The 26,016-nt window shown below is 43.5% G+C and overlaps 1 protein-coding gene across 1 annotated transcript in view; it reads right to left on the reverse strand.

Moving 5' to 3' along the window:
* The window catches only part of LOC146045094 (mucin-5AC-like), a 44,074-nt gene extending 32,787 nt beyond the window's left edge, over positions 1-11,287 (reverse strand). The window contains exons 1-7 of the mRNA XM_083163775.1: positions 11,146-11,287; positions 6,385-6,462; positions 6,174-6,233; positions 4,874-4,942; positions 3,489-3,545; positions 2,148-2,210; positions 160-255 (exon numbers count right to left, since the gene is read on the reverse strand). Coding sequence (XP_083019901.1) covers positions 160-255; positions 2,148-2,210; positions 3,489-3,545; positions 4,874-4,942; positions 6,174-6,233; positions 6,385-6,462; positions 11,146-11,287 — 565 coding nt within the window. The remainder of the gene's footprint in view (positions 1-159; positions 256-2,147; positions 2,211-3,488; positions 3,546-4,873; positions 4,943-6,173; positions 6,234-6,384; positions 6,463-11,145) is intronic.
* Between the last annotated feature and the right edge of the window lie 14,729 nt (positions 11,288-26,016).

The following is a 26,016-nucleotide window of genomic DNA, read 5'->3' on the forward strand; positions in this document are numbered from 1 at the left end:
ACAATTAAAGGCTCCTGTACAGTAGCTGATCATCAGTATATCTTTTGGTTGTACATTTGATGGCTTACAGTGTTATGGTCAAATGTATGTGCGAATGCACGGTGAAAAAGCTGTAATAATAATGTGACTATAAAGGAATGGATAGAACAGGGAACTTACTCTGATCATAAGCATTCCTCTGATCATAGTACCACATTGTGCTTCCACTAGATGTTCCCTGGTCATTGGAACCAGATTGCAGACTCAGCAGATCATCTGTGGGAAGAATATTTAATTTGCATATGTGAACATTACCATTTTACCAATACATTTTTATTATAATAAAATGACTTGGTTAATTACATAAGAAAATAGTTTTATCTCTATTGGTTGAGCACAGTTCAGTCCACCATAATGGCTATGCAATGGTATGTTTCAGTGCCCACAGCTTGTAAACAGTTCACTTGTACCTAATGGACCATGGCACATGCTTGGCAATACCCAATTCTGGAATCCTGAGGCATGATAGATGCTCATACCGTCCCTTATTACACCCCTGATAGCTCAAATTCTGCTTTAAAGCAACCATATACACACGTGTGGATAGCTTCAGTCAACAGTTGTTGTTGTTGTTGTTGTTGTTGTTAAGTAGTATTTGTTTGCCCGGTATTATGCTCACTGCTATTTACTGTTATGGGTGGCACATGTAACAACATTGCCTATTGGTTGTTCAAATCTTTACCCTATATTAAACCCTAATTTCCAAGCATTAATCCTGCTATCACCCTAAGAGGTCTATATATGATCATTTCATTTATACAAAAGGAAGTGAAAATGTATACTTTCTTCTGCTCTTGTATAAAATGTGTCAGTTCCATTCTTAAAATAGGTAACACAGAAGATTTCACGAGAGCCGGCTGACCTCCCGACAGTCGGAATTCCGATGGTCAGTAGACCGATGTCGGAATCCCGCTGGTAAAAACTCGACAGTCGGGATCCCGACCTACAAGGGCTATTCTCCTTTGTGGAGGTCCACGACCCCCATAGAGGAAGTATAGAATCTGTGACAAGCGCAGTGAACCCACAAGGGGTTTCTTTGTTCTCGCCCTGCTGTCGGAGTCCCGGCAGTCAGAATTCCAACATTGGTCTAATGACCAACAGAATCCTGACTGTCGGACTCCCATGCTACACCTGATTTCACGGCTATCTACTGGTTACAATTCACATCTGATCTGGCCTGCTGACCCCATACACTATCTGAAGATGACTGCAGAAACATTCGCCATCCGTTGATGCTATTTGTTTGCGGCCCCCGTTCTTTACCTATTGGATGGAGAACCGCTTGGGAAGAGGATTGTGTTTGGATTCCTCCACCACTGCCTGGGTCCTTCCAGTCAGAGGTTACACATGCATAGACCCATGGTCACCCATAAGCAGTAACACTACCAAAGTCAGGCTTGGCGGTACAAAGTATCCCCGCTGCTCAAGCGGTTAAAAGATTTGTGTGGAGAGATTATTTTGAGACTGGCTTTCTCTGCGCCAGAGCAATTATGAATTGCTTTGGAACACAAGGCAAGTCAAAAACGTAGTTATCGGGGGCTGCCTGGTCCCACATAATTAACATAATGAATAGGCCCCTGAAGGAAGAAAACAGCTACATGCAGATGAATGTATTGCTCAGATATGGAGAAAGTTAGAGATGCCAGTACAGTGACTTAAATATATTTGCTACCATATAGAGTTGTAGTTGATGGCAGATAAAACCATTTGGGCCATACAACTGTGCCCCACAATCCTTTTCTCAGAAATGGCAATACGCAATATATTACTCTTGGCACCAGTATATGGCACTACATATTGAGGCTTGCACGTGGTTATGCATGGTTATGCACGTGCCTCAACCAACCAACGTGGTGATGCACGTGCCTCAACCAATGTAAACTGGCATCCTTCTACTTTTTTTTACCTCAATTCCAAAAATTTGTATTTTTTTCTACTAATATTAACATTACCGACACATTTAAACTGCAGCCAAAAATCAAGCATTGAAAAGGGAATATATTAAATATAAACTAAAGTAGGGTTCTGTAGCCAATTTTTTTAATTTAGGTCAAAAGGTTTTAGCTGAGGGTTGTTATTATTATTATCAACAAACAAAATGTACCAACCGGATGGAGCATTTTGCAGATCAACGCCTGTATAATCTTCGCCAAGCAGGTTGTATTGTTCACCTGTTATATAAAAAGACATATTTAATATTCTTGCATTAAGACACATGCGATTTGTATGCTTTTCATCCGATTTAACAATGCAATCGCATGAAAAAGACCAAACTGAAGGAAGATCGTCCTAGTGCCTTGATGGCTAACTCTGACACTCCAGCTGTTGTTGAACTACACATCCCAGCATGCTCTGCACCAGATTTAGCATGGCCAAAATAGCAAAACTGAAACAGAGCATGCTGGGATGTGTGGTTTAAAAACATCTGGAGTGTCAAGGTTAGCATCAAGATCCTAGTGTATCGGCAATTGATTGGCTGGTAGTTTATCTCTCCTCTTTATCACACTGCATGGTTGAGTACATCTCCCCCCATGGTGTTTTTACATCATTTAGACAGTCCAACAATGTGCAGTTATTGACAGTGCATGGTCATTGCTATATTTCCAAATTTGAAGATTATTTTGTCAGTATGTCATGTTGCATGAGGTCTCGCTGTGTATTTTGTGTGTGGCTGTTGATTTTTCCTGAGTAAATAAGTCTAATCCTTGACAGCATTGTATAAAGTATTTCACTAGAGTTTCTGAACTGTACTGTGCATATATTGATCTTTAGCTCAACATTTCATGGTCATTGCCTACTAGCTGATAGTTGCATAAAACAGGAATATTACCGCAAAGACTATAACAATTACGAACTGTGCATAATTTAGCATGCGTGTCGATGCCTATACAAAGTATATTAACACTTAAACAAGTTTAAGATTGCTTTATAGATATGTATATTTCTTAAAAGATACCTCATGGAAGGTTTAGCTATATGCATACTTGCTAGGTGAAATGAGGGAGATTGTTAGACTAATTTATTTATTTATTTATTTATTTACAATTTCTATAGCGCAGCAGATTCCGTTGCGCTTTACTAATGAGGGACAGAGGGAGATTGCTGTTATTTCAGGGAGTCGGGGAGGGTAGGCAACTATGGCTATATGTTAACTGATTTAATCATTTAAAAAAATCTAACTTAAGATGCTAACACTTGAATAAGTTAATCAAATATCTAACGTTACAGTCCCAAAGCTTATCGGTGTGTGTGCTACAAGATGACATTGTGTGAGCAGATAATGAATGCTGTCAAACCTCATAAAACGGCAGCTTAGTACATTCTGCAGCCACTTTTTGAGGATAAATGCCTTAATGTAAGACAAGCTTGTGACAGCATTGATATAGTACATTATTGTTTTCTAAACAAAACAAATTGGCTGTTCTTTGCATGTGGCATTATCCTCTCACCTGTTGGTTGGCTAGAATTCAGGTTAGTAGGTTGTCCTGCAGAGCTTTGGACCTCTGCTGTTGTGTGAAATAAATGACAATTTAATTAGTTATAGTGAGATCTATTTTTCAGAAAATACTAAATTCCCCCCCCCCCCCCCCAAACACATAACAGTCTAATTGGGATGCAGTCATTTGGTCTACAGCATGATGGCCGACAGTCATTAGGTCAACACCATTAGGTCGACATGGCAAAATGTCGACATGGGAAAATGTCTACATGGTTCTAGGTCGAAAGGTCATTAGTTTGACAGGTCATTAGTTCGACAGTGTCTAGGTCGACAGTCAAAAGGTCGACATTGGGTTTTTCACTGTTTTTTGTGCTGCCATGTGCCGACAGGCGGTATTCCATGCCCTACCAACCACTAGGGCGTGGTGGAACAAAACATTAGTGTGACAAGCATAGCAAGGCACTGTGCCCGAAGCATTGCGAGCACAGCGACACTTTAAACTGTGTCCATGTCGACTGTGTTGATATTTGGGTCAAAAAAACAGTGAAAACCCCATGTCGACCTTTTGACTGTCGACCTAGACACTGTCGAACTAATGACCTGTCGAACTAATGACCTTTGGACCTAGAACCATGTTGATGACCTTTTCCCATGTCGATCTTTACCCACGTCGACCAATTGGTGTCGACCTAATGACTGTCGACCATCATGCTGTAGACCAAATGATCCCAACCTATCTAATGTTATCTACATTTCTAAAGAAAAACTAATCAAGAAAACAGATATTGGTAATTAAACAAATGATTGACTGATGCCTATGAATAGATCTACAATAAAAATACACACAGTAGTCAATGGGTCCACACCAAGAGCCTGATTCTGATTTACTCTCTAATGGACAAAACCATGTGCACTGCAGGGGGGGGGGGGGTACATGTTGCATCTGCCCCACCCAGCATGAATGAAACTGTGTGGAGTTTGTATATTCTCCCCGTGCTTGCATGAGTTTCCTCCAGGGTACTCCGGTTTCCTCCCACAACCCAAAAATATACTGGCAGGTTATTTGGCTTCTAATAAAAATAACCCTAAAATGAATGTGTGTGCGTATACATATGGTAGGGAATATAGATTGTAAGCTCCACTGGGGCACGGACTGATGTGAATGTTTGAATATTTTCTGCGTAGCGCTGCAGAATATGTGTGCGCTATAGATAGAGCCCCCTGTAGAGGGCGCTGCCTATAAGGAACAAGTTCCGGAGCTTGATACATATAATGAAAGCGATGAAGCCTCTGAAAAACAGCAGTTTAGTTAGTACATCCTGCTACCTTTAACTCATTTATTTACAGTTTTTTAAACAAATTGCCAAATCTCTGCATTTAGAATTATCATCTCACCATAAGGGTCTTGGTTAAATTCATTATTAGAATCCCCATTATTGTAATCCTGGTAATTTGACTGTTCGTCTGTGGTATAAAATAAATAACAATTTAATTAGATTAGATCTATTTGCACTTAATTAAACATTCTAAACAGCAGCTGCCCTACCATAGACTGCAGAATAGGGTGGAAGGAGGAGCTCTGTGGCTGTCTGTGTGAGGACGATCAGTGACCCGCCCCATGGGCGCTTCATGTGGCGGGTCACTGAGCATCCTCACACAGACAGCCAGAGGTGGAGAAGTCTGCGTATTCTTATTGGCTGCTGCTGTAGAGCTCACACAGGACTCCTGGCCTCTGGTAGCCTCCTCCCCCACCACCGCTATGGCTGCGGATCTAATGCTCTGCATGTAGAATCTAATGCTTGTGGCGTGTGAAGAAGACTGCAGGGTGTACTCAATCCCAAATCTGACTATCGGGTCATTCCTGACAGTCTGTTTCACGGCCGTTTTTGACCCATTATGACTGTAACTCGACAGTCGTTATTCAATGTTCCGAATGTCAAGTGTCGGAACGGCCACATTTTGTCAGAAATGGCCACTAGATTGTCGGAGTCTGATGCGAATTTGACAATTAGCCAAATCTGAAAGCCTTCAATGCTGTTGGAAACAGCAGCATTAAATAGGCAAGTGCCACTATTTCCGCCAGCGGTAAAAGCAGCACAGATTTAATACCCCCCTTTGGCTTTAGCACAATGTACATAAAGTAACGGTTCCATCAGTAAGTTACATTGACACAGCCATTATTGGCTGGCAGATTATTTGCTGGCCCGTTCTCACGTAGCAGTGTGTCATGTTTAACCATGATGTCATGTTAAATTAGAGGTTTAGGAACTGAGTTCCTGCTGGTTCCTGCTGAAAAATAGCACAACTCTCTGGTGCCTTAGATATGTGGCACCCTTGTACGGGAAGAGGGTGTGTAGCTGACATCGGGTGACATCAGCTGCTTGGTCACCGCACCGGTGTCTCGGCCGCATTACCATCGGAACGTCCAACGTTTTCATGGGGACACCCATGAAATGCTGGCCGTTCCTATGGGCACTACCCGTCTACCCCACCCCACACTGCTACGTGCGAATGTGTAGGCGAATAAACAATTTGCCGCACTCGCTCGCAAGCAGAGCCTGCACATGTACATAAATGCATGTGCACATGCGCAGTACCAAATCATTGCTCCCCTATGTAAATGCGCCGGGGAGCGAGAGGATTAGAATGAGGGCCATAATTATAACATCTAGTTCATGTAGAATTATCATCTTACCCAAAGTGTCTTGGGTATAAACCTGGTTACTTGACTCTCCAGAGTTTGCCATCTGTGCTGCTGTATAAAACAAATCGCAATATAATTAGTTTAAGATAGATCTTTTTTCGAATCCACCCCCACCCCCCCGTAACCCACCTAATGTGATCTACAGTACTATTCTAAAGAGTAAGAAAGAAGAAAAAGTTATGTTTTAGAATAATCATCTCACCAGACGCATCTTGGTTAGAAACCTGGTTTATGGAATCCCGGTATCTTCTTTGTGTATTAGAACCTGACATCTTTAATGCTGTATAAAATAAATGACAATGTAGTTAATTGTAGAGAGATTTAATGGTCAGAAAACACTCATTCTCACCCCCACATGACTCTCCAATCTTATCTACTGTACACTTCTAATAAAAAACAAAAGAAGATGACATGCAGGCGCGGATATTGGTATTTAAACAAATGATAGACTAATAACTGTGGGCTAGATTCTCTAAGCTTCAAACGTGATAAAAGGTTAAACAGTTCTCTATAAAATACATGAACATACTGTATACAGAGTACATAGCATAATTATCATACGGCCAGTGACACAAATAAATAAATAATGGTCATACAGTACAGTATATCATTTATAATGTCCCCCAATTTCCTAAAGAAGCTGCGGAACGTATATAAGAGTCAGAGAATGCATAAATGGACTCCTTCAACGTTATGGAGCACTTTTTGCAGACCAGTATACTGCATACTTGCCTACTTTTGAAAACTAGTTTCAGGGAGAATATAGTTGGTAGTAGAATTTTGCACAGCGCCGCATTGAGGGGGCGTGTCATGCTCCACCCAAAGGGCGTGTCTAGTTCCATATATAGAAAAGAGATTGTGAAAAGAAATTGTGAACATGGCACCTAGAAGCGTGGGTGTGTGCTGCTCTATAAAATGAGTTATATCCAAATGTAGATGAGCCCCAAAGCAGTTAGTAAAAGGGGATGCAGTTGAAATCCCGGTGGTCGGAATCCCGCCGTTCAAAATCCCGACGCCGGAATCCCGACTGCCGAAATCCTGACACTTCCTCCCTCCGTGGGTGTCCATGACAACTGTGGTTTTATATATTGTGGTCTTATATATTTAATACTGCTCTGGGGATTTACTTAATACAACATTCCAGACAGCAGCAGCCCTACCATAGACAACGACAAGTCTAGTAAGCATGCACCGGTCTCCAGGGAAATGTCACTGCAGCCATTTTCTCAGTGATTTTTGTACTGTTCATGCTCAAAGGACTTGGGAAATGGCCACTGCACCATTTTCACTGTGATGTGTGCTGCTACTGACCTTGCACCTATTATAGGCCACTGCAGAATGCTCTGTCACTGTTTTAACATGCCCTAACTACAAATTAAAGGGCAAGCTGGAATGTGTAATTCCACAATACCTCTGCTACATACAGTATTGCTAACAATAATATAAGAGTTAGGGCGGTATTCAATCCCGGACGCTATTTCCACCTGTGATAATAGCAGCTGTCGCCTATTCAATGCTGCCGTTACTGATAGCATTGAAGGCAGATTATGACAAAACAGATCCAACTTTTAAACAAGTTGAGTCTGTTTTTTCGGAAACAGACGCAGAATTACGAATTCACGTCCCTTTTTCGACGATGCGGGGCCGTTTTCATCGATCCGCCGACACTCGACAGCCTGAAAATTGTCTTCCGGCTGTCAAGTTACAATAGAGTTGAACAAAAACAGCCCGGGATTCTGACTGTCGGAATGTCCCAACAGTCGGAATCTTGTGCGGTTTTTGCTCAGCTCGACTATAACTCAACAGCCGGAATTCAAAGTTCCGGCTGTCGAGTTTTGGAAGGTGGGCATATCGCCGAAAACGCCCACCGATTTGTTGAAATATGTCTGTGAATTAGACAATCTGTAGGCATATCTGACAAAACAGATCTGACTTGAATACCCCCCAATATCTCGGATAGTAATAATCCACAACTAGTACTGTACAAATGTAAAAGTTTATAGTACAATAAAATACTATGGGGGAAATTTACTAAGATGTGTATTCTACTTCACATGTGCTATTGGCAACCAATCAGATCCTGTCTACTATCTTCTAGAGGGTGCTAAATAAATAAGTAGATTCTGATTGGTTACCCATAGCAACATTACATGTGAAGTAGAATACACATCTTAGTAAATTTCCCCCTATGCCTAAACACTATAAAAATGCATATCCTTTATAATTATTAATTTGAATCTCAGTAACTTACCTTGTGCTGAAAGGTAGGTACTCGCTAGTAAGAGAGCCCATATTGATGTCCAGAGGACAGTGGATGTCCCCATTTTGACTTCAGCTGCTGTGCCAAGCTGAATGTCGACAGTTGGCACTGTTTCTGCTCTCCAGCTGTGCTTTATATAGGACAGAAGCCCCTCCTCAGGTCACGTGATGGGGTAGATCGGAAAATGATGGAGATGGTTATTGACGTCAAACGCTAAACCTGTTTCCCTATGGATCCAGGATGTTTGTGTTCTGGCAGGTTGGTGAGATGCAGTTTTTCGCTGAATAAATCTTTGAAATAATAACGAGTCACTGAAAGAAACCCCTAAACACATGATAAATACTGCGCATAGTTTACTCAGTAAAGGAGTGATGCACAGCAATGTTGAGCATTGGATCTCCTAAATGGCAATGTTCAATGTTCCATACAGTTTCCAAGAACAATATGTACATACTGTAGTACAGATTATGTCCATTTTCAGGTGACTTTGTGTACAGTTTCATGGATAAATAATTTTCTTTGTATTACTCATGGAGAGTCCAGAAATGAGTTCATTTCATGTACAGTAAATGGTTTTTATCAGTTTACAATGCTAATTGTTGTTATCCAGTCATAAACATGAACTAAGAAAATATATCAATTAGATATTACAAATTGGATGTATTAAGTAAGAATTTAAAATAATAATGATAAAAGGACATCAATGACAATATATATGTATAAAAGAATTTTAGGACAAAGAAGGGTGATATTTATGTCTCTGTGATGCTGCTGTTAGTGTCCCAAGGGATGAGGGGCTCCTTAATCCGATGGATTGTGCCCTGTAAGAATGGTGAAAGCAATATGCCGTCCTGGATTGCCAAAGGTGACGCTGGAGGATGATCTGATTCCCAAATGGATATGGGGTCCTCACTATGTTGCGATTTTTGTAATCCACAGTGGGTTGGCTCACGCTGGAGGATGATCTAATTCCTGAATTTTGGAAAAGTCCTCATGATGTATGCGGTGGAAGGTGGAAGTCCCCAATGGGGGGGGGGATGGCAATCCGGAATAGGTGGCATTGAAAGGGGATTCCAGGGATGGGCAGGGAGTATAGCAGCAATAAACAGAGATCCTTCAAAGTCCAGGTTAAAAGTAGCAAGTGCTGCCTAACATGTTTCGTCGTGACCTCACGACTTTATCAAAGGTATGATACCTTTGATAAAGTCGTGAGGTCACGACAAAACATGTTAGCCCCCCTTCCTGAATGTGTACCGATTTCTTCTCTTCAAATGTTGGAGGGTATGTATACATTATATAAAATTTACCGATAACAGTGTAAAGTTTAATTTGATTTTGTTTTTCATTTTGTCTTGTATTTTCCATTACATGTAAGAAATACCCCTTTTACACAAAAAGGCTCGGATCCAACCAGGTATTTGGAACATGTTCCAAGCCAGATCGGATCCGGGATTTGCACCGTTTACACTGCAGTGTCGACCGCAGTGTAAACAGGGGCGGCTATTGGAGATGACATCATCTCCAAGTGCCGGGACCGCCAATCGTTGTGCTAGGGCCCCTGATTGCCGCGCTGTGGGCAAGCGCAGCACCAAGGTAAGCTACTGGACTGCCCCCAGGCTTTGTGCACTCCCCCTAGCCCCATCCGCAAGGTGAATGGATGCCACACACAGGCATCAATTCACCTCCTCCCTGCCTCTGCTGCTATTTGCACAGTACAGCAGCGGAGGCTGTGCGCCCCCCGCCCAACCTCCATACTGACCGCAGGATGCTGCGGTCCGGAGGTTAGGCATCCACATTGCTGTAAACGGGAGAAGACCCAGCATACCCGTTTACACTGCCCACTACCCCGGTCCTGGTCGTGTTCCACCCTGGTCAGGACCTAGGTAGAAGTCCCGTGTAAATGTACATCGCCGGGGGGTAGAAGTCCTGTGTAATTTTACATCGCCGCTGACTCGGGTCCACAAGGGAAATTCCCGGGTTTTTGTGGCGATGTCAAAAGGGGTATTACCATGGTGGGGTGTCACCATGTTAGGATCTTTTATTACGTTTTTATTATGGTATGTATCCCAAGCACCCCCACCTCCTTTCTTCTATATTTGTACACTTGGACCCGATACTCCCTCTGCTTGGTATTATCACTCTTTCTATCTGCCCTTTGGTGAGTTTTCATCAGCACTGGATCCTGCATTGCTGTCTACATAATATAATGGGCTCTACTATGGTAAGTCCTTGATAAATTTGAATAAGTCCTTGATAATTTGCTAGTATTGAGGATGATGGCTTCACCTTAACGGTGCCAACATTTTGGCCTGATGTGCTAAATACTTCCCTTATACTCCATGTTAATTGTAGAGGTGATAAAAATAATGTTGGAAATGGATATAAGCAAACAGATCAGATGCGCCAAAGGAGAAAAACCAGCAGCTACAATTACTCCGTCAGGGAACTGATTCAATAATTCAGTTATAATGTGTTTTGGGATCAGGAATAAATGAAGGTGATCAGAGAGCGCTTAGTAGGATTTAAAGTCTATGCGGGCTCTTTGAAAACAATGAAATGTATTTATTAAAAATCAAGTACAGTTCCTGCATGTATGAAAGGGGATTCCCAATGCCATTTAAACTGAACTCTGTAGGTTGGACATTCAAGGTTAACAGTTCTTATTGGAAGTCGGGCCGCGTATTAGATCATTTTGAATTTTACCTCTGGTCCCATGTCCTGACACAAACCGAGGTTCAGCTGTAAAGCTTGTAGTTTCTGCTGTAGTCTGCTGAGAGGAAAGCTGCCTGTCCCAACCTGCAGCAGTGGAACTGGCTTCTAGAGGGTTTATTAGCGGCTCTCCCATGTCTTCGGCATTAATGGATTTTCAGCTTCTTAAGGCATTCGTAATTAAGATTACGTTTTAAAATTGAGTTAAAAGACAGTAAATTGGTGACCACGTCCACCTGCTACCTGCCGAACACGTTTTAATCCACTGGGGATCTTTGGCAATGTCTCAGATAGAGGTGGTCATGAGGTCACCTAATAGAGCCTTGGATATCCAAAATACAGGTTCTTACATGGTTAAAATATATGCCTGTGTCCGGGTTTTCTTAAAATGACTCCGCATTACCGGAGACCTTAGGCTTAAAAAAAATACTGATCCCTCTCGGGTTCAAAGGCTAATAATCATAAAAAATATCACAGAAAAATGTATATAAAAAACATAATTTTACATCACATAAACCACTTGAGTTCGAAGTCCCCATTTAGACCCTGGAGACTTTGGGGGAAATTTACTAAAGGAAATTTGTAAAAAAAATAGGGGTATTTGTATCCAGAAATACACTTATTTTTGACATTTACTATCCCGAAAATACGGCAATTCGTAGTCGTATTGATGTGCTATCAATACGAATACGAATTGCCGTACTTTCGGGATAGTAAATGTAAAAAATAAGTGTATTTCTGTATACAAATACACCTATTTTTTACAAATTTCCTTTAGTAAATTACCCCCTTTGAGTTTTTGACTCATAAATCCAGCGCATATCCATCTGCGCTAGCGCTGTTTCTATAATTTTCTTACGCCAATTCACTTTAACCTGTTCAATAACTTTTAAAACTGACTACAGGAATTGCAAAAGTACCGAAGGGAGTAAAATAGAGACTTTTATTTACTGTACTACTAAAAAACTGTATAAAATTATAAGCTTTGCAACATGTAACAGTAGAAATGTTATTGCGAGAAACAGTACATAGGAAAAACAAGTAGACCCCTGAAGGCACGATTAGGGGAACATTTTCGAAACTTAAAAAATGGAATGTTGAGCCACTGCATGTCAGCACATTTTAAATCACAACGTAATTGTTCTTTGGATGATTTAGTTAGTTTTAAAGTTATTGAACAGGTTAAAAGGAATTATAGCGTAAGAAAAATATATAAAAAAAGCGCTAGCGCAGGCGGAGATGCATCTCGGATTTTATTCCGATCTGCAGTCCCGTAGCATCGGATCAGAGCCGGAGATTGCAAGGCCTGCATTATAGATGTATCGGATCACGCAGGCCTTGATGGGATCACATTCGATACATGATATGCAAAATGATAGCATAAGATGCATTGTATGCAGTCCTGCCGCACAGGAAGCTTCTAGGGGGTTCATGTGGGAACGTATGCAACTTCTCCCCTCTGACAAGTCACATAGTGTATGGTAGGGGGGTGCTGGATGGCCTCCAGACAGTTGGGATTCCGACAGTCATTACACTGACATCAGAATATCCCACTGTTAAAACCCCGGCAGTCGGGATCAGGACTGACAGGGGATATTCTCCCTCATCGGGGTCCACAACTCCCATAGTGGGAGAATAGAATAGGTGGTGAGCGCAGCGAGCCACCAAGCCCGCAGAGTGGCGAGTGCAGTAAGCATGCAAGGGTTTTTTTTGCGCTCGCTGGCAGCTGGGATTCCAATTTCGGACTAATGACTGTCGTAATCTTGACTGTCGGTGCGCTATATCATGCCCATGGGGGGCTTTAGAATGTGCACCTGCATCTTTTTTTTCTTGCATGATACTACAAGTCTAAGAATCAGGGCTAGCTCTACCATTAGGCAGCTGCCTGGGGCACCACCAAGTCTGCCTATCAAAAATGAAGGATGTCTCTGAGGATCCTTGTTGTACTTAACGCAGGTGGCTGCATGCGGAACTTGTAAGACGCCACCTCCATACTTTCCCTTGAGGCATAATGTCCTACTTTGCTGCCCCCTCCTCCTTCTACTCTGTTGTCAGTGGCAAAGGGGGGCCTCCAGGGAAAGCAAGGGACTTGCCCACCTTTGCGAGGTAGGGCTGGGAGGACCACACAATTTTTTGGAAGCCTCCCTGCAATTCCAGAATGTTTGTCAAGTATGCCTTAAGGGTTTGGAAAGTGGATATTGGTGGCATTATGGGGGAGAGGGGGGGGCAGTAAATTAAAGTTTTGCCTAGGGTGCTGTGAAGCCTTACACCGGCCCGGCTAAGCATAGTAGCAACTGTTAAATTTAAACTTAGGGTGATTATAATGCACTTTATTGTTGTAGGTCCTTGATAAATTGATAAAACGTGTAAGTATTAGGAATGTTACTTACTCTCCTTGACACTCTGGATGGATGGCTACTTTTTTAGAACAAGGTTTATGAAGCCATTAACTTAAGTGTTTTTTTATGCAGACCAGAGGTGAGGCAGTTCATTCTGTACGTTGTTTTTCCATTTCTTTTCCTCTTACTGTAATACTAAACCTTCGTACTACAGTATGTTTTAGATGCTTATAAAGGGACTTTGAGCATACTGTACTTCCCAACATTTGATTTTTGCTCAGAGGGACAGTGTGCAATTTTTTTTTTTTTTGCAGTGGCTTATACTCGCGATGCTGCCCGAGGCCCCGCCCCATTTTTACTGCTGTGGGGGCATGCTCAGCAGCTCTATGAGCTGTGGCTATGCCCCCAGATACTCTGCATGCACACAGCGTCTATTCATGGATGACAGGGGGACTCCCAACTGCCACCCCCTCCCGCCGCCGGACACTGCTGGCCCCGGGAGGGACGCGGGAACATCCCAAAATACCAGGATGTTCCAGTGATAAGCTTTAAAGTCTGTTGGAGAAGTGCTATACAAATAAAATTATTTTAAGAAATTATTACTATTTTGGTTGTGTTTTCCTAATTCTTTTCTTTGACCAAAAAGTCATTTTCCCAACATTATAGCATAAAAAAAAAAATCTAATCTCAGATTGGTCATTTATAAAGAATTTTGTATTTCTTTCAATTGTAGTCTCATGGTTAGCATTGAAAAGTGAATAGTTGTATATACAACTGACCGGGCGCTGGTGTAAGGAGGTGTGTTGTAGGTGTGGGAGGTGTGTTGTAGAAGCAGTTACTTGTTGGGGAGTGAGAAACCCTTATAAAATGGTATGGTAGTAGCAAATAGTAAGTAGCGCTTAAAACGACTGATTTTAAAAATATTAATCGCTCTCTAATAATATCAAAAAAATATCAACATATGTTAAGACCATAAAGTACAGGACACTTGTAGCTGAATTAAAATGAAGATAAAAAGGATCCGTTCCTGTATGTACCGCCAATGCAATGAATTCTCACAGTCTCCAATAAAGAGGTCTCTCAGGGTAAATGGTATATTATAATTAATTACCATAGTAAAATCCATTTTAGGATGGCATAGCAGCAATATCATCCACAATGGCAATGTGAAGAGAGAAATTGGTTTGGAGTAGAGTGGGTAGTTATAATCAAATCACACTGTCAGCGGCTGGTTCGGGTCCTATAAAGTGCAAATTGGCAAATTGGGTGACATTTATTAGAGATCGATGTTGGGTTTTTGGCGATTTATATCGCAAAAACGGCAGTTTTTTCATTTTTTTTCCAAATCGACTACTTAATGGGTGGCGATTTGCGGCATAAAGGCGCGACACAGGCTGAGAGCGTGATTGGGCGATGCGTCTCCATGGAGACGCATAGCTCAGCCCTGATTGGCTGACGCTCTCAGCCTCTGTTGCGCTGGGACAGCGCGACAGAAGCTGTTAGCTGCATCGGAGAAAGCCGGTTCAGCCCGCTGTCAGTGCGGGCTGTCCGACTCTGCTGCAGAGAGACCAGCGCTGGATCCTGGATCGGTATGTATAGCGGTGTAAAAGTGAGGTGTGTGTGGATGTGTGTGTAATAAAGTTTTACTTTTCTGTGTGTGTGTTTTCTTTTAACATTCTTTTTACAGGTGGACTACTAGTCCCAGCGGGCCCATTAATGCCCCGCATGCTGGGACTTGTGGTTCTCCTAGTCCCAGCCTGCGGGGGAGGTCTGCTGGCACTTGCAATTCTCCTGTATTAAGCAATGTTAAGAATGAGAATTTAACCATATCAGGCCGGCGTCCAATGGCCAGGGACGCCGGTGACAGCCCCGGGCTTCAGCCCTGGATGGGTGAAGCCTGGGGGGGGGGGACCCCTTTATTGGGGGGGTCCCCACTCCTCCAGGTACCCTGTCCAAGGCTGACCAGCCACGGTGCTCATGGTGCGGCCGGGGGATCTTGTGTAAAAAGTGTCCCCCGGCTGTGGCATTACACTGGGGGCTGTTGGAGCCCGGTGCTGGTTTCAAAATACAGGGGACCCCCAGATTTTTTGTCCCCCGTATTTTTGGAACCAGGACCAGTCCAAGAGTCCGGGGCTGGTTTCAGAAATACGGGGGACCCCTACGCTTTTTGTCCCCTGTATTTTTGGAACCAGGTCCGACTCAATGAGCCCGGGGCTGGTTATGTACAGGAGGGGGGACCTCACGCCATTTTTTTTTTTTTAACACAAAATCGCACATTTTAACAAAATCGCACCTTTTCATGACTACAAAAATCGCACTTTTCATCCCGAAAATCGCCCTACATCGCACTTTCTCGCACTTTTCATGCCGGAATACACACCTCATTCAAAATGCAATTTTTTTTTAAAAAAATGCGATTTTAAAAACGGCGATACAGGGCGATTTGAGCAAAAATCGCATTTTCAGAAAAACGGTCAACACAATAAATCTCGCCCAGTGTGTCCAAGTCCTCAGCACCAAACGCGTTTCGCTGTAGCCAGGTGCAGCTTTATCAAAGGTATAGACATGAGTCCCAGGTGAGGGCTTATATACCTCTAGCTAGATGGCAAAATTGGTTCACCTGTGCACATCAATAGTCATACTTAGCTAAAATATATACCAAAATAAAAATACTTGAGGAAAGGATGAATATAGAAGGCAAAAAACACACAACGATTACAAACATAAATTAAAACGGATTGTAGATTTCTTTATTAGTAAGGAGTTCAAAAGGTGCTAAGTACTCATTGGTTGGGGATGCAGCTTTTAAAGACAAGCATTTCCTGGTTAAGAGGCTCAGTTGCCATGGTTATACCCCAACAATGATGCTGGGCCTATTAGAAATCAAGATTAGTACCATGTGGTCTGTGACATTAGTCACATGACCACCCCAGCTTGCATTCCTAGCCTCATTTAGGTCTAATATAATAAGTGAGGTGGTCACCCCTTATTAAGTGACCTCCACCATATGAGGCGTCACGTGACCACAACATGACGCATCACGTGGCCGCCGGGTCATGCAGATTCCTGAAATAGTAATTCCAGACATGTGACAAATCACGTGGTTGCGCTATGGCTGCCTGACTCTCTGCAATGAGACAGACGGGTAGAGGGCCCCTCTATCAGACCCGGGCCTAGATAAAAAGCACCAACCCACCCCTCTCGGCCCCACTGCTAGTGTATAGTCCTGTACTATCAGGACTAAAATCTATAGTTTTAGACCTGATATAGTTAAGAAGAGCCCATATATCTGTTCATTGTTTCTGTAGGTCAATCCACATATGACTCTAAAGCCCAGAAATGGGCTAGCATAGGGAATGGTTTCCAAAGAACATATATTTCTCCACCAATCCACCATAAATGTTACACTAGCACATCAATACGAATACGAATTGCCGTATTTTCGGGATAGTAAATGTAAAAAATAAGTGTATTTCTGGATACAAATACAATATAATTTTACAAATTTCCTTTAGCAAATTTCCCCCTATATCTCTTTCTCTCTCACACATGCACAAACACAGAGGCAATCACAAGGTGGCAGACTAGCTTTTGAAGCATTTGCTTCGAGCAGGCTTATTAGTATAGTATATGTGAACAATGGGCATAGGTTTTGACAGGTTTAAGGATAGAATGAGTATATAACTTGGGAACTGATAAAGCTGGTGAATCCTTGTGTGTCTGTTGATGGATGTTGTGCAGTGCAATTAACCACCCCACCGGCAATGAGTTCCAGAATGTTACTGCTCTAATGGTAAAGAATCCTCTTCTTAATTCAGAAAGGAATTTATTTTCCTCCAGCCTCAGTACATTCCCGCGTATCCTAAGTATAGTCCTGTTAGTGAACAAATCATCACCCAATCCCATATGATTCCCAATCCTGTATTTGAACATACTAATCATATCTCCTCTCAACCTCTGTTACTCCAGTGAAAACATCTTCAGCCTGGTTAACCTATCCTTGTATTCTAGTGATTCAAGACCTTTTACTAGCTTAGTCGACCCTTCTCTGTACCTGTCCCAATTCATGTATGTCCTTTTTAAGGTGCGGTGCCCAGAACAGAACACAGTATTCCAAGTGTGGTCTCATCAATGCCTTGTAAAGAGGCACTATCACATTGAGGTTTATTCTAGTTCATTATTTCTGACAAAATCATTCTTAGATGGACAAAACCATGTGCACTGCAGGGGGGCAGATGTAACATATGCAGAGAGAATTAGATTTGGGTGAGTTTTTTTGTTTCTGTGCAGGGAAAATACTGACTGCATGATTTTACACTGCAATATAGATCTCACTTTGAAGAAAAACCCCACCCAAATCTAATTCTCTCTGCACAAGTTACATCTGCCCCACCCGCAGTGCACATGGTTTTGTCCATCTAAGAAGGATTTGGTCAGAAAGAATGAACTAGAATAACCCTTGATATCCCTTGAATCCATACCACTTTTAATGCATGCAAGTGTACGGTTGGCTTTTGCTGCTGCACTTAAGCAGAGTGCACACTTACCCAATTTTTCATCTATGTCTTTCTCTGCAGCAGAATTCCCTATAATAACTCCATTTACCCTATACGTAGGTTGTTCATTTTTGTTCCCATAATGAATTACTTTACATTTATCAACGTTAAACTGCATTTTTCACCTTTCCAGCCACCTTTCCAGTTTAATTAAATCACTTTGTAGTGTATCCATATCAGGGCCGGATCAGCCATCTGGCACTTCTGGCAAATACCAAAAGTGCCGATAGCCAGGTGGGCTGATTTGTCCATACATTTTATGGCAGCACCTGGCAGAACTGCCTCCTAGGCTGCACTGTGCTGAGCGGCCCAGTAATTTGCATATTGATATCACGATGCGGCTGCATCATGACGCGACAAGTTCCGGACTCGGCGCTGAAATGATTACTTCATTTGGGCCCCCACAAAACAAGCTGGCAATTAATCTGTCCCTGTACAAACTGGCACTACAGAGGCAAGATGTCGTCTCCCTCCTTATCCACCGATTCCTCACCCCCTTCAGTGTCATGTACATCCTCATCCTCTGAGTCCTCACAAAGTATTAATTCGTCCCTGCTGCAATCCACCAGCACAGGTCTCTGTGTATTTTGTGGACGCTGGTTTGGGGTGCCTCTGGGATGAAGAAGTTATCATTAATTTGAATGACCTGACTCAAGCTTGCAGTGTCTGAACTGACTTCTCGTGTGGCAAGTTCTAAGGGCTGGAGAACCTTGCACAACACGGAAATCATTCTCGACTGCGCTTGAGTCAGGTGCATACTCCCTCCTTTGCCTATGTCATAGGCGGATGTATAGGCTTAAATGGCCTTTTGCTGCTCCCCCATCCTCTGAAGCATGAAGAGGATTGAGTTTAACCACGTTACAACCTCTTCTGCTGATGGCAGGGCAGGCTCAAGAGTTTTTGCTGGTGCTCCAGTCTCGCAGTCGCTGAATGGCAAAAGTGGCCTGCAATTTTTAGGACCACCAAAAGCATCTCCTGCACAGCCCTTTTGTTTTTTGAGAAAATCTGCAAAACCAAATGTATTTTGTGAGCAAAACATGGGATGTGCTGGATGTCACCCAGACTTAATGCTTTCACAATATTCATGGTGTTGTCTGATATAACAAATCCCCAGGAGAGTCTAAGTAGGGTAAGCCATTGGGCGATGATTTCATTCAGATTCTCTAAGAGGTGTCAGGTCTGGGGTCTGTTGTGTTCCCGGCCCTGACCGTGGTGGACCAGTGGAGGGCGCTGTGTATCGGAAGGCTGGAGGCCTGATGAATGACATGCACAGAGACAAAGCCTTGCGTACCAGAGTGTTGGCGGAGACCGTAAACAGAGGCGCGGAGTCTAACCTGCCAGCGGTATTCACCAGGGACCCCCGCAAGGGGATATGGACTTCGCTGCGTCTGACAGGCAGGTCGCGGCCCTCTGCCCTGGCCCTCTGGACGTAGGCTGTGAGTAGTAATGACACTGGAGACACGGGTAGGTGGAATAGTCTCTGGGAGGCACAGTGTGAAAGTGTCAACACTGATGTCGACAGCTGGGTCGATGAGATCACTCAACTGCACGGTGGTAATAGCAGGAGGCTTCTGGAGATGGTATGCCAGGTGAGGATGGTAACAGGAGTAATTACTCGACTGCAGAGTGGAATGGCAGGAGTCTTCTGGAGATGACAAACCAGGTAGTAACGGCAGAATCTGCGAGAGGTACACGGGGAGACCGGATAACCAGGAGCCTTTGGAAACAGCTGAACACAGGAGGTACTGAGGTCAGATGAACACATATTCAAGGCGATGACTGAGAGTTAGAGGCCGGAATATATCCCCCTCGCTGAGTACTGATTGGCTAGCTGCAGCAGCACCAATCAGTACAGGGAAAGAGTGAGCATACCTGAGAGGTATGCAGGTGTGTGGGTCAGAGGTTACCCAGGCTGAGCAGCGGGATTGGACCCCCTGGTCAGCTGAGTGCAAGTGTCATGGCGGCGCCCATGACGCGCGGAGTCCACCATGCCGGCATGTCGATTATACGGGTCAGCGCCAGCCAAACATGGGACATCTTGCCAGACACTGACAGCAACCAGAGGCCTTACTCTCAACGCTGACCACCGGGAAGGTAATGGACGTGGTCTCAGACGGGGCTGAGACCCACGGTTTGTGACAGTACCCCCCCCTTTTAGGGTGGGCACCGAACACCCTTTAGGCTTGGACGGGTTCTCTTCATGGAATACTTTGAGTAAACGGGGGGCATGCACATCTTCTGCATCGGCCCAACTCCTCTCCTCAGGACCATATCCTCTCCAATCAATAAGGTACTGGAGGCGCCCATATCTCCGACGAGAATCAATAATCTTGTTGATCTCGAATTCCACTCCCCTGCTGGTTCGAACTTTGGGTAGTGATGGTGAAGAAGCATGGAAGCGATTCAGGATGAGAGGGCGTAACAAAGAGATGTGGAATGAGTTGGGGATGCGTAAAGATTTGGGTAACTTCAACTTATATGCCACAGGATTGATCTTTTGAAGAACAGTGTAAGGACCAATAAATCTGGGAGCAAATTTCATAGAAGGGACCCTCAGTCTGAGATTTCGGGTAGAAAGCCAAACTCTATCCCCTGGACGCAACTCAGGGACAGCTCTTCTCTTGCGATCTGCAAAGAATTTGTACCTTGTTGAGGCTTTCTTGATGTTGGAATGAACCTCTCGCCAGATTTGAGAGAAATGTTTAACGGCTGCTGCGGCTGCAGGTACTTCTATCGCAGGTAAAGCTTCAAAATTGGGGGCACGGGGATTTTGTCCATAGACTATAAAGAAAGGGGAATGATTAGTGGTAGTGTGGTACCTGAAGTTATGCAAAGAAAGACATGTGGTGCAGATGCACACTCCATATTATTAATCAAAAATCAATCAATAATAGAGGTTCTTGGTATATTCGTTGGCCAAGAAATATTTGCCCACCAACCAGCTTCACGGTAACCTCATTTCTGGTGGGTCCCTAATACTAAGAATCTGGGGCGCGGAACCCCAAAAAGGCCAGCATAAGCCAGTCACCCCAGGGCAGCACACAAGTGAAAAACTAAGCTATAAATGTGTGTTAATAAGAAAGAAGCAGGAGCTAGAGGTTAAAAAGTGTAGTGCTAGGAAGTATAATATTAGTGAAAATAAATAGTGCTAAATAAATGTTAGGGTGTGCCACCCTGAAAGCAACTCGGTTACACCAACCCAAGGGGAGCCGCGCCCCAAATCCATCTCCAAGACTAGCAAATAGTGTAAATTTTTAGGTCTTACCTTCATTGCGCCCTCAGTTTGCAGTCTGTGGCTACCAGGGACCAAACTGGTGAACTAATGTTCAGATCAGGTGGGCGGGGTGCTACTCTAAGTTGAAGGAGTCCCAACCTTCAGGTGTACAGGTGTACACAATGTTAGCTTATGGGGGGGGGGGATCTTAGAATGCACACCCGATTTACATGAGGTGCTATCATGCTGGGACTTGTAGTTCTGCAAAGAAAGACATGTGGTGCAGATGCACACTCCATATTATTAATCAAAAATCAATCAATAATAGAGGTTCTTGGTATATTCGTTGGCCAAGAAATATTTGCCCACCAACCAGCTTCACGGTAACCTCATTTCTGGTGGGTCCCTAATACTAAGAATCTGGGGCGCGGAACCCCAAAAAGGCCAGCATAAGCCAGTCACCCCAGGGCAGCACACAAGTGAAAAACTAAGCTATAAATGTGTGTTAATAAGAAAGAAGCAGGAGCTAGAGGTTAAAAAGTGTAGTGCTAGGAAGTATAATATTAGTGAAAATAAATAGTGCTAAATAAATGTTAGGGTGTGCCACCCTGAAAGCAACTCGGTTACACCAACCCAAGGGGAGCCGCGCCCCAAATCCATCTCCAAGACTAGCAAATAGTGTAAATTTTTAGGTCTTACCTTCATTGCGCCCTCAGTTTGCAGTCTGTGGCTACCAGGGACCAAACTGGTGAACTAATGTTCAGATCAGGTGGGCGGGGTGCTACTCTAAGTTGAAGGAGTCCCAACCTTCAGGTGTACAGGTGTACACAATGTTAGCTTATGGGGGGGGGGGATCTTAGAATGCACACCCGATTTACATGAGGTGCTATCATGCTGGGACTTGTAGTTCTGCAAAGAAAGACATGTGGTGCAGATGCACACTCCATATTATTAATCAAAAATCAATCAATAATAGAGGTTCTTGGTATATTCGTTGGCCAAGAAATATTTGCCCACCAACCAGCTTCACGGTAACCTCATTTCTGGTGGGTCCCTAATACTAAGAATCTGGGGCGCGGAACCCCAAAAAGGCCAGCATAAGGCCTGCAAACTGAGGGCACAATGAAGGTAAGACCTAAAAATTTACACTAATTGCTAGTCTTGGAGATGGATTTGGGGCGCGGCTCCCCTTGGGTTGGTGTAACCGAGTTGCTTTCAGGGTGGCACACCCTAACATTTATTTAGCACTATTTATTTTCACTAATATTATACTTCCTAGCACTACACTTTTTAACCTCTAGCTCCTGCTTCTTTCTTATTAACACACATTTATAGCTTAGTTTTTCACTTGTGTGCTGCCCTGGGGTGACTGGCTTATGCTGGCCTTTTTGGGGTTCCGCGCCCCAGATTCTTAGTATTAGGGACCCACCAGAAATGAGGTTACCGTGAAGCTGGTTGGTGGGCAAATATTTCTTGGCCAACGAATATACCAAGAACCTCTATTATTGATTGATTTTTGATTAATAATATGGAGTGTGCATCTGCACCACATGTCTTTCTTTGCAGAACTACAAGTCCCAGCATGATAGCACCTCATGTAAATCGGGTGTGCATTCTAAGATCCCCCCCCCCCCATAAGCTAACATTGTGTACACCTGTACACCTGAAGGTTGGGACTCCTTCAACTTAGAGTAGCACCCCGCCCACCTGATCTGAACATTAGTTCACCAGTTTGGTCCCTGGTAGCCACAGACTGCAAACTGAGGGCGCAATGAAGGTAAGACCTAAAAATTTACACTATTTGCTAGTCTTGGAGATGGATTTGGGGCGCGGCTCCCCTTGGGTTGGTGTAACCGAGTTGCTTTCAGGGTGGCACACCCTAACATTTATTTAGCACTATTTATTTTCACTAATATTATACTTCCTAGCACTACACTTTTTAACCTCTAGCTCCTGCTTCTTTCTTATTAACACACATTTATAGCTTAGTTTTTCACTTGTGTGCTGCCCTGGGGTGACTGGCTTATGCTGGCCTTTTTGGGGTTCCGCGCCCCAGATTCTTAGTATTAGGGACCCACCAGAAATGAGGTTACCGTGAAGCTGGTTGGTGGGCAAATATTTCTTGGCCAACGAATATACCAAGAACCTCTATTATTGATTGATTTTTGATTAATAATATGGAGTGTGCATCTGCACCACATGTCTTTCTTTGCAGAACTACAAGTCCCAGCATGATAGCACCTCATGTAAATCGGGTGTGCATTCTAAGATCCCCCCCCCCCCATAAGCTAACATTGTGTACACCTGTACACCTGAAGGTTGGGACTCCTTCAACTTAGAGTAGCACCCCGCCCACCTGATCTGAACATTAGTTCACCAGTTTGGTCCCTGGTAGCCACAGACTGCAAACTGAGGGCGCAATGAAGGTAAGACCTAAAAATTTACACTATTTGCTAGTCTTGGAGATGGATTTGGGGCGCGGCTCCCCTTGGGTTGGTGTAACCGAGTTGCTTTCAGGGTGGCACACCCTAACATTTATTTAGCACTATTTATTTTCACTAATATTATACTTCCTAGCACTACACTTTTTAACCTCTAGCTCCTGCTTCTTTCTTATTAACACACATTTATAGCTTAGTTTTTCACTTGTGTGCTGCCCTGGGGTGACTGGCTTATGCTGGCCTTTTTGGGGTTCCGCGCCCCAGATTCTTAGTATTAGGGACCCACCAGAAATGAGGTTACCGTGAAGCTGGTTGGTGGGCAAATATTTCTTGGCCAACGAATATACCAAGAACCTCTATTATTGATTGATTTTTGATTAATAATATGGAGTGTGCATCTGCACCACATGTCTTTCTTTGCAGAACTACAAGTCCCAGCATGATAGCACCTCATGTAAATCGGGTGTGCATTCTAAGATCCCCCCCCCCCATAAGCTAACATTGTGTACACCTGTACACCTGAAGGTTGGGACTCCTTCAACTTAGAGTAGCACCCCGCCCACCTGATCTGAACATTAGTTCACCAGTTTGGTCCCTGGTAGCCACAGACTGCAAACTGAGGGCGCAATGAAGGTAAGACCTAAAAATTTACACTATTTGCTAGTCTTGGAGATGGATTTGGGGCGCGGCTCCCCTTGGGTTGGTGTAACCGAGTTGCTTTCAGGGTGGCACACCCTAACATTTATTTAGCACTATTTATTTTCACTAATATTATACTTCCTAGCACTACACTTTTTAACCTCTAGCTCCTGCTTCTTTCTTATTAACACACATTTATAGCTTAGTTTTTCACTTGTGTGCTGCCCTGGGGTGACTGGCTTATGCTGGCCTTTTTGGGGTTCCGCGCCCCAGATTCTTAGTATTAGGGACCCACCAGAAATGAGGTTACCGTGAAGCTGGTTGGTGGGCAAATATTTCTTGGCCAACGAATATACCAAGAACCTCTATTATTGATTGATTTTTGATTAATAATATGGAGTGTGCATCTGCACCACATGTCTTTCTTTGCAGAACTACAAGTCCCAGCATGATAGCACCTCATGTAAATCGGGTGTGCATTCTAAGATCCCCCCCCCCCATAAGCTAACATTGTGTACACCTGTACACCTGAAGGTTGGGACTCCTTCAACTTAGAGTAGCACCCCGCCCACCTGATCTGAACATTAGTTCACCAGTTTGGTCCCTGGTAGCCACAGACTGCAAACTGAGGGCGCAATGAAGGTAAGACCTAAAAATTTACACTATTTGCTAGTCTTGGAGATGGATTTGGGGCGCGGCTCCCCTTGGGTTGGTGTAACCGAGTTGCTTTCAGGGTGGCACACCCTAACATTTATTTAGCACTATTTATTTTCACTAATATTATACTTCCTAGCACTACACTTTTTAACCTCTAGCTCCTGCTTCTTTCTTATTAACACACATTTATAGCTTAGTTTTTCACTTGTGTGCTGCCCTGGGGTGACTGGCTTATGCTGGCCTTTTTGGGGTTCCGCGCCCCAGATTCTTAGTATTAGGGACCCACCAGAAATGAGGTTACCGTGAAGCTGGTTGGTGGGCAAATATTTCTTGGCCAACGAATATACCAAGAACCTCTATTATTGATTGATTTTTGATTAATAATATGGAGTGTGCATCTGCACCACATGTCTTTCTTTGCAGAACTACAAGTCCCAGCATGATAGCACCTCATGTAAATCGGGTGTGCATTCTAAGATCCCCCCCCCCCATAAGCTAACATTGTGTACACCTGTACACCTGAAGGTTGGGACTCCTTCAACTTAGAGTAGCACCCCGCCCACCTGATCTGAACATTAGTTCACCAGTTTGGTCCCTGGTAGCCACAGACTGCAAACTGAGGGCGCAATGAAGGTAAGACCTAAAAATTTACACTATTTGCTAGTCTTGGAGATGGATTTGGGGCGCGGCTCCCCTTGGGTTGGTGTAACCGAGTTGCTTTCAGGGTGGCACACCCTAACATTTATTTAGCACTATTTATTTTCACTAATATTATACTTCCTAGCACTACACTTTTTAACCTCTAGCTCCTGCTTCTTTCTTATTAACACACATTTATAGCTTAGTTTTTCACTTGTGTGCTGCCCTGGGGTGACTGGCTTATGCTGGCCTTTTTGGGGTTCCGCGCCCCAGATTCTTAGTATTAGGGACCCACCAGAAATGAGGTTACCGTGAAGCTGGTTGGTGGGCAAATATTTCTTGGCCAACGAATATACCAAGAACCTCTATTATTGATTGAT

The sequence above is a fragment of the Crinia signifera genome, chromosome 11 (genome assembly GCF_055691185.1).
Source record: "Crinia signifera chromosome 11, ASM5569118v1, whole genome shotgun sequence".
Taxonomy (NCBI): domain Eukaryota; kingdom Metazoa; phylum Chordata; class Amphibia; order Anura; family Myobatrachidae; genus Crinia; species Crinia signifera.